The sequence below is a fragment of the Agrilus planipennis genome, unplaced genomic scaffold, assembly GCF_000699045.2.
Source record: "Agrilus planipennis isolate EAB-ADULT unplaced genomic scaffold, Apla_2.0 scaffold91, whole genome shotgun sequence".
Classification (NCBI taxonomy): Eukaryota; Metazoa; Arthropoda; class Insecta; order Coleoptera; family Buprestidae; genus Agrilus; species Agrilus planipennis.
The window spans coordinates 1,024,422-1,033,899 of NW_020440825.1; the positions used below are offsets into that span (position 1 = coordinate 1,024,422).

The 9,478-nt window shown below is 29.7% G+C and overlaps 4 protein-coding genes across 7 annotated transcripts in view; 3 read left to right on the plus strand and 1 right to left on the minus strand.

The window, feature by feature from the left end:
• The window catches only part of LOC108735476 (mitogen-activated protein kinase 15), a 6,062-nt gene extending 1,708 nt beyond the window's left edge, over positions 1–4,354 (minus strand). Inside the window, exons 1-5 of one of the 4 annotated variants that reach the window (XM_018467443.1) lie at positions 3,759–4,354; positions 3,449–3,655; positions 3,169–3,309; positions 836–975; positions 573–771 (exon numbers count right to left, since the gene is read on the minus strand). In XM_018467443.1, the coding sequence (XP_018322945.1) occupies positions 573–771; positions 836–975; positions 3,169–3,309; positions 3,449–3,655; positions 3,759–4,018 (947 nt within the window). In that variant the 5' untranslated portion in view covers positions 4,019–4,354. Of the gene's footprint in view, positions 1–572; positions 772–835; positions 976–3,168; positions 3,310–3,448; positions 3,656–3,754 lie in introns of all 4 variants that reach the window. The other 3 variants (XM_018467444.1, XM_018467445.1, XM_018467446.1) reach the window with 3 other exon arrangements.
• A 109-nt stretch (positions 4,355–4,463) lies between these two features.
• Positions 4,464–5,021, plus strand: LOC108735462 (vesicle transport through interaction with t-SNAREs homolog 1B). The gene has a single exon (XM_018467421.1). It carries the CDS (start codon positions 4,563–4,565, stop codon positions 4,911–4,913), a length of 351 nt encoding a protein of 116 aa, XP_018322923.1. The 5' UTR covers positions 4,464–4,562; the 3' UTR covers positions 4,914–5,021.
• A 100-nt stretch (positions 5,022–5,121) lies between these two features.
• Positions 5,122–7,245, plus strand: LOC108735458 (probable protein disulfide-isomerase A4). Its single transcript, XM_018467417.1, has 3 exons — positions 5,122–5,615; positions 5,843–6,411; positions 7,127–7,245. Exons 1-2 carry the CDS (start codon positions 5,208–5,210, stop codon positions 6,338–6,340), a joined length of 906 nt encoding a protein of 301 aa, XP_018322919.1. The 5' UTR covers positions 5,122–5,207; the 3' UTR covers positions 6,341–6,411; positions 7,127–7,245.
• Positions 7,246–7,602: 357 nt separating this feature from the next.
• On the plus strand, positions 7,603–8,666 carry LOC108735512 (RNA-binding protein pno1). The gene is made up of 2 exons (XM_018467497.2): positions 7,603–8,097; positions 8,160–8,666. Exons 1-2 carry the CDS (start codon positions 7,723–7,725, stop codon positions 8,502–8,504), a joined length of 720 nt encoding a protein of 239 aa, XP_018322999.1. The 5' UTR covers positions 7,603–7,722; the 3' UTR covers positions 8,505–8,666.
• Positions 8,667–9,478: the final 812 nt, after the last annotated feature.

Consider the following 9,478-nt stretch of genomic DNA (forward strand, 5'->3'; position numbering starts at 1 on the left):
TATCTTGAAGTTTTCAGTTTTACACAGCTGGCGTATATATATATCAATTCGATATTGTTCTGCGAGTTGTTTTGTCGTAATTTATAGAATTTCGTGCTAGGTGCTGATATTAATTTGAACTTCAAAATTCCATAGACTATGACAATGAACCCGGGAAACATTATCGATCCAATATTTTAGATTATCCATTTCAAATTTCAAAGTCTAGAATTGTTTGGGCTCTCATCAGTTAAAAAGTTAGAAGGCATTCATGGAATGTCTCCTTTTTAAGCTTCTAATACCTTCAATGGCCAAAATACAAAAAGCTTTTCTCAAAAAAGTATTTAAATGCAAGATAAAAATAGGTATTTTTTATTTTGTATTTACATTTTAAACGCAATTATTTCAAATAAATCACGTCTCTGTATATGACCAATGTGTACCCATATAATAATAAATAATTTTACAGTTAAAAAAGTTTTAAAACCAGCATTTGTTATTATTTTGCATCTAGATTTTAAGTCATCATCAAAATGATTTGAAAAAGGTCACTAATAATAATGATTTTCACGGAAAATACTTTGCATAAATACCTTGATACGTAATTATGTGAGAGTGCTTGTTCTGCAGTGTATCTTTTGTAAGGATTGAACACCAATAATTTCAGTACAAGCTCTAGTCCATCGTTTACCACGTTTGGTCCCAATACTGCCTTTATGGTCGTGTGTTTGATGGCTGTGGCATTTTTTATCATCGAGGTACCAACCCCCGATACACATATTGCGCTGATATCTACAAATTTTCAAAATTTCCAATTTCAAAATAAGAAAAATCTTCTTTAAATTTTTTGACCAACCTTCGGATGAAGGTGACTCTATCGTCGACATTATTCGTTCTACTTGATTTACTGTGGAAGTTCCAGGGAAAATTGGTTTTCCCAAAAGCATTTCCCCTAAAATGCATCCTATACTCCACATATCTATACCCTTAGTGTAACTGCAATTTTTATAACATATTTGTTACTGTTTGTCGACTAATTTAGATAATGAAGTTACAATAATTTTAATTTTTTATGAAATACTTCTAGTAGAAAAAAATCAGATTTTAATAGATTAACAAAATTATAATTAGATTTTAAGATTTTATTTAAGTGAAAACTAGAAAGATCAAAAACTGATGAAATTGAAATAAAAAACATAGAACAGAGCAAAATAGTACAATTTTAATCAAAAGAATTGATTTTACACATAAATAATGACTTTAATTATTTTTAGTTAAAAGTTAATAATTAATTAACAGTTTGATTTGTTATAAAAAACGAATTCGTGTTATTTTGTTATATCAATATTTTATTAGACTGCAAAGCACGGTACACGTGTTACAATTCCTGAATATTTATTGATTTTATTTAAATTTGTGCGTTTCTAAAATGCGTAAATTTGTACTACGTTCGGTTTCTACAGAATAATAACTTCAAACAATTTCCAAATTGTCAACAAACACGGAATGTAGTTTGCACTTGATTTGGGACTTTAATCCTTATTTCCGACATTTCACAAGGTACTTAACTTTATAAGTTAAAACATCAAGAATTTATACGCTATAAATCCGGATGTAAACAAAAATCAGTGTTTATAAATGATTTTCTTTTGTTTTAACGACATCTGGAGCATACAATTTCCTTAGCCGACTTATATTATTTATATACATATATAATTCTTAAAGAGTTTTTTCCTTTGTTTCGAAATTTCATCCTAAATGTTTTAAACAATTGTTATAAAATATTCCAAATTTAATGAATAATTATTCATTTATTTAAACAGTATTTGTTAATAGACACTCGAGCTCTGCATAATGTAAGTCACGTACGAATTACGTATGCTAGGCCATCGTATATTGTGAACAAACTAAACCTTCGCTTATAGAAACGAATGTCCATTGATCTTAAAAATCGATATTTTGCCGTTGCTATTGAGTTATTGCTGTAAATCCGCGATATATTAGACACTTTCCCAGTCGTATTCGCTAGGATGATGTTGTTTTATTTGTGTAGTCAACTTTTTTCCGAAACAAACATTTTTATTTGGGAAAAATGTAGTCCATTCTCAATAATAAAAGAATTAAGAAACAGTTGTAGAAATTTAATGTGCGTAAATACAGTCAAACTCTCTTAAAACGTCAAATGCAACCAATTATCTACGCGAGTTAAAGAAATTTTCTGGTTTACCGCCAACTTTTTAATTTTCCATTCGAAGACATTGTTTCTTCATATATTACTTGCTGTTGTTAAACAATATTCGAAATCTCCAGTTATAGAAGTTGGAATTACAGAAATTCCATTATTATATTAAAATGTTTGTACGTAGGAACATGAAATAATTATATGGTAAAAAGTTATAATTTTCACCCAAATAGATCACCCTTCTATATATCCTAATAAATATTATAGAGGTACAGAAAAGGACATAGNTACACACATTGTCAGAGGTACAGAAAAGGACATAGGGTAATTTTTTATCCTGAAAAGAAATATTGCTTCCGAGGGATAAAAAAATTGGTTTTATGTGGCCGTCGATGATCTTTTGGCACGCAGTTAGGGCATTAACAAATCTATTAAACCTATCAAAAATTTTGTAAGCACATTGTTAGGGGTATAAAAAAAGCGTAGAGTACCTTTTTTCCAAAAAGAAAATACTGTTACCGAGGGATAAAAAAATTAATTTTGTTAGTCGTCGATGATATTTGACGCACAGTTAGCACATTAACGCGAGCGAGGCCATGAAATTTTGTACCCTTTGCAGCCACCCCCTTTAGTTTATATTTTTGAGCGCTACTAATACTGTGTATTTCTTGTTTTTTTTCCCTACTATCTTGCGCGTAATTATCACGTCGAGAAACTAAGTAAAAAAATGATTTATCGCAATTGAACTAATGATTTTTTTATTACTGTTTTACGTAGGCATTTATTGCAATTTTAACGAGTGTGTAAACGTATAGGTTTATTTTGTTGATAGTTTTGCTTTTGTTGGTTCACACTCTATGGAGTATCTGCTGTATAGAATCATTATTTGTAAAAAATTACGTATTCGAATTACACTGTAATGCAACACCCTGTATATGTTTGTAAGACTACATGCAGTATCTATGTTCGATCAAAATTTAATTAAAAAAAATCAATATTGCGCTTACTTTCTGTTTGCAATTAGTATTTCTGGGGCTCTGTACCATCGCGTGGCAACATAATCAGTCAACGTAGGATCCGTGTTATCAGGACTATTTTCGGAACATTGGGTCAAAGACCTGGCCAGGCCAAAATCCGCTAATTTGCATCTAAAACAATTGCAACTTTTAAAAATTCTTTTTTTTTTTTTTAATAAACTATGCAACTAACAATACACCGTCATTATACAAGATGCAATCGAAAAGTTTCGTACGCACCGTCAAAGTAGACTGACATTTGAAAAATTACCTGCACATGCTGTCTAAGAGAACATTGCTTGGCTTTAAATCCCTGTGAATTACATCTCCAGAATGTATATATTTGATTGCTTTGAGTAATTGGTACATTATATAACGTTTGTGAATATCCTTAAGGATATTCCCTCTTTTAATGACATTATGCAGGTCTGTTTCCATATATTCAAAACCTAAATATATGTCTCTATTATTGGCAGCTCTAAAAAAAAGTACGAACCCTATACAACTACAAATTTTACTTTATTTTGCTAGGTGCTTAGTTTGAAAACATACCGAATTAAATTAAAAAAGTACGTACCTACCTATGTATACTGCGTAGTCGAATTATATTTGGATGATCTTTGAATGATCTCAGAAACATAATTTCCCTGAATGTTCGTTGCGCGTCAGTCTGATTGCGAAAAGCATCAAAAATTTTTTTCACAGCCACTACATCTTTAGTTTTACGATCAATAGCTTTCCATACTATTCCATAAGCCCCCTTCCCGAGTCTCTTTTGAATATCAAACTTTTTTAAAATATGTTCGTCAATTTCGGGCATTTTATCTTTTGGTTGTGCCATACTTTTTGGTGCACCTCTGTATACAGAACTTTGTTACAAAAGTTTAAAAGTTCACTGGGAGTCGCTGTGTAAAACATCGATAAAATGTAACATTCATCACTCAAAAATCGTCAAAAATTACCAAATTATTGTTCACGGCAATTTAGTAAATTGTTTTTATTGATAGAGGCTTTCTTTGATAAAAAAAAGGGATGCGAACTCGAGTACAATCGGGGTAGAAATACCTATTGGGTTAAAACGTTACAAGTGCATGCTTGACTTGTTTGGAATTGATTTTATAATTAAAAATAATATTCTTGTTTATTCCTGACGTTTTAAATTTCTTTTTGTTGCTATAGGATACAACGGGGAACAAAACTGATAGAATTTTCTTTTCGGTCTGTAGTCCTTTTACACCAATCGGTTAAATAGTTCATTTGTCTTTATTTACATTTTAAACGTCAAATTGACAGTTCCAAAATAGATAGGTTTGGTTAGTTTTTGTAATTAAAAACCGTTTAAAAGCAATTTATCTAATAGTTTTGCAATTAATTAATTGTTTAACATGATGTACTCCGATAGTGATGAAGATTTAGAATCTCGAAATAGAAAAACCGTATTGGAAGGTCGTGAAATTTTAGAGAGAACAGGACAAAGTTTAGCTCGCTCAGAACATGTAGCAATCGAAACTGAAAATATAGGTACACAAGTTGTTTCTGATTTAAGTGAGCAACGAGAAACACTATTAAGAGCAAAGAGTAGACTTACAAATGCAGATGAGCAACTTGATAGTACACGAAACATTTTACGAAGAATGGGGCGGAATGTGCTCTATAATAAATTAATACTGATATTAATTATTATTTTGGAAATTTTAATTTTAGCTTCTCTATCTTATTTAAAATTTAAAAAATAGTATTCCCTAAATAGTTTCTAAGTAAAAATTCCTAATCCAAATGTAAGCATTTGCCTTTCTATACATATGTATAATAGAAATAATGTTACATTTTCTTTTCAATTTTATACCTGTAAATATTATATACATTGTACTATTAAAATATATAAATTTTTATTATCTCCAAAGAAACACAATATCTTTTTATTATTATTGGTCATTTAATTAATTGAACTGTCAAAAAAATCAAATTTAAAGCATACACTGACAGTAAATAAGTCCAGATATTACAAAAAAAAAATTAAAATTAACAGTATGAAGTTTCTTCAAAATATGGGTCTTTTTCTGGTTTCGGTTGTAATAATATCGCTGTTATCAATTTCGTTTAGCGAAAATGTTCTGGAATTGAGCGAAAATAATTTTGAAAGAACCCTTGATAACTTTAAATATGTGATGGTTAAATTTTACTCTCCAGAATGTACAAATTGCAAGGCTTTAAACCCTGTATATCAAGAAATTGCCCGTAAAATTAACGATATTGATCTTGCTAGCCCTGTTAAATTAGCAGAGGTGGATGCCACTCATGAACTATCATTAACTCAGAAATTTAAAGTTGCGTCATATCCATCGTTACTACTTTTTGAAAAAGGATCTTTGAAAGGCGAATATAAAGGAACTATGGATCCATCGGAAATTTTAAATTGGCTGTTAAAACAAACACAATAAATGAAATAATCTCATGCCGAAAAATCCTTAAATTAATCGAATTAATATAAATGTAAATAAAAAATTAATTAAGAATAAATAATGTAATTCTTATCTTTAGTTTTACTCGCATTCGTTTCGGATAGGCCGTTTTATGATATAGAATTCAAGGAACAATTATTAGACATTAATAAAACTACTCTTTTATTGTCTCGCCCAATTAAAACTTCACTCTGTATATATAGATTCTTTTTGTCATTTTCTGTCATTGTATCATCAAAATTTCTGTTTTCCTTTACAAAAACTATTTTTTTTTTTTAATGATGAGGCGTAACAATTTGCTCTTGTTTTTTGTTTCTTTATTAGCAGTTTTTATCGGTGTGATTATTTGTGACGACACAAGTATTTTAGAATTAGACCGGGATAGTTTTCAAGCTACACTCAGAGAAAATAAGTTTGTTCTCGTGAATTTTTATGCACCATGGTGCAAATATTGCAGAGATTTTAATCCGACATATCAGGCAACTGCTCGTAAATTAGAGGAACTAGGTAGCAGTATAAGATTGGCTAAGGTGGATGCAACGATAGAAAGGCCTCTTGCTAATCAGTACAACATAAAGGGTTACCCTACCCTTGTATTTTTCAAAAATGGGGTGCCAAGTGACCAATATGGTGGAATACGAACCCAAAAAGGTATCGTTACATGGCTACTGAAAAAAGCTGACCCATATAGCAAGGAATAAGATTTTATGCGATGGATTTTAAACGAAAAAAAAAAAAACAGGATTGGAAAGAAATCTGAAAGATACTAATCGTAAGAAAATTTTAGAATATTATCTTTATTTTACGAGGTTTGTCGGCTTTGAAAGAAAACGCAAAAAATCATATTTAACTTTGTACTTTGTCAATATCTGTCATTTCAGTATCTAGTAAAATTTACTGTGTCCTTTCATTACAAATTTTATTAAAGAAACTTAAAAATAATGAATTTTACGAAATCCCTCAGTCTAACACTTCTACTGATTGCATCAGCGTATTGTATAATAGTCACAGCTTATTATGACGATGAAGTAATAGAACTTACTGATAGAAACTTTCAATTAGCAGTCAAAAGTTACCGGTATCTTGTGGTAAACTTTTACGATTCAAACTGCAAGTTTTGTCGCGCTTTAAGTCCTGTATATGGTATTGCTGCGCATAAACTTAAAGAGTTAGGATCTGGAGTTAAACTTGCGAAAGTCGACGGACTTATTCAAAAGTCAGTTGCTTCGAAATACGACGTTAAGGGTTATCCTACCCTTATATTTTTCAAAACTGGTTTCCCCATAGAATTATATGGCGGTTCGCGAAAAACAACCGATATTTTTGGCTGGCTTCTCAGTAAAGCAACTAATTATTAATTTGAAACAGTTTGCAATATTATCACTTTGAACATGTAAAAGTTTTTGTAAGTTCATTAAAAGAATGAGTAAACATCTGCAAGGAACATTGAAAACTTCCTTACTGTTTTCATTAATTATTGTTTTTAGTGCAAAATAGAAACTATTTTTGAGGAAATATTATATTCAGCTGATGGATTATAATGATTACACATGAAATAAAGCAACAAACATTCTTTTCTCATCATTTTTATAAAAATGGTAAAAATGTAAGTAGAACTATTCCATAAAATAATCAAGAGTAATTAAGCAAATACGTATAAACATATGCAGTTATGAATGAGATATGAAATATTCATTCATAAAATGAAAATTACCCATTCGTACATCTTGATTAATATATTCAACAAAATAGGAAAATTTATTCGACTATAATTTATAAATATTTAACTTTACTACGGCTGTTTAGCACAAAATGACTTTAAAATGCACATGTAGAGTGAAAAGATTTGGAAACTTTGAAGTCAAATTATATTTTCTCGAGCGTTTCACCTCAAGAAACTGCTATTAGATGGCAGAAAGCATCTGTTCATAATATCTGTATACTGTGTTGCATATGCTTTTAACTTTTTAAAGAATTTTAGTTAATTAACCTATAACGTCAAGTTTCGTTTCACGTGTATTAAAAAGTAATATTTATTATTTATCAGAAAATAATGTGCTAAAGGTTCTCCTTACTAACCATAATGAGTACGGATATTAATATCGACCCACAACAGTTTGATATCAAACAGAAAGCAGGTAAAAGAAAAAATGACTCCAGTGAAAATAATATGGACATTGATACCCACAATGGAATTCAAGGAAAAAGTAAAACTGCTCCTCCGCATTTAAAGAGATTTAGAACGCAGTCTGAATCTAAAGTGGATATGCGAAAAATTTCCGTACCTGCACATCGTTATACGCCTTTGAAAGAAAACTGGTTAAAAATTTTTACACCAATTGTTGAACACTTACAATTACAAATAAGATTTAATTTAAAAACAAGAAATGTAGAAATCCGTGCATGTGAAGCTACTAAAGACATAGGAAATTTACAAAAAGCAGCTGACTTTGTTAAGGTAAACAAACAATTTAATGCAATAAAAGGTAATACATACAGATTATCCCTGTACTTTTACAGGCTTTTGTTTACGGATTTGAAGTAGAAGATGCATTAGCATTATTGCGATTGGATGATTTATTTATGGAAACTTTTGAAATTAAAGATGTAAAAACTCTAAAAGGAGATCATCAATCGCGAGCAATAGGCCGCTTAGCAGGAAAAGGCGGTCGTACAAAGTTTACCATAGAAAATGTTACAAAAACCAGAATTGTTTTGGCAGATAGTCGAATCCATATTTTAGGTAGTTATCAAAATATACAATTGGCCAGAAGGGCTATTTGTAATCTTATAATGGGATCTCCACCATCTAAAGTTTATGGCCAGTTGCGGAACATAGCCACTAAAGTTTCTGAACGCATATAATGCTTTAGACTGTTGATAATTATGAGAAAATATTACTTTGATTTTGTCTCATGATTTTATAAATTTCTAATTCTATATTCTTTGTATGTAGTTATAAAGAATACACATTTTTGGTGCGCAAGATGTATATTTTTATTTTAATAGATGCTTTTTACAGAGAAATTTTGCGCAACTTTGTTGTTTTTGTATTTTTTTCCAATTTATTTTTTGTACTGCTGTAAGACTTAAAATGTCTATTCCCATTAAAAATTTCAAGAATTTTTAATAAGATTTACATTACATAGCAATTATTATCAGAGTTAAAACAAACGTTCTTATAAACTATAATGTATAAATACTTAAGTCTAAAACAAACAATAATAATAAAATCGCCCAACTAAATAATATTGACATTATTTTCAAATAACTTTCATACAATGGCGTAAATAAAAAATTATCTCTATAAAGTTCAGTCCTCTGATTATCGTTTATTAATTAATAATTACATCAGCATTAGCCTGTGAAACCATAGTTGATTATAGGACCGAAGTAATGGAAAAAAAGAAAAAATCAATGACAAAACGGAACATAATTAATTTTCCATTATCCGTTAATTTAAATATTACACAGGTATTTAATATTATTCAAGATATAACAGGAAATAATCTTCTTGTGTGTGACAACGGAAAATCAAATCACTTAAAAGCTTATTATAGCTGCATGCATATGATCATGATAGTTCCTCTGATTTCTTTTATTTATTAATTTTTCGAAATCGTAATGGAAAAATCGTAATTATTTTATCGAATATCACAATCGCTCCTTATCAAACACTATGGTTATTATTTATACACTATATACATTTACGGAAGTGATTATAATTTGATACAAATCAATTTCCTAATTTTGTCAGCCCAAGTGTCACAAGTTCTTTTATTTCGACTTTTTCTCATTTACAAATTGCGAATGTTATGATATTATTATTAGATATGGTT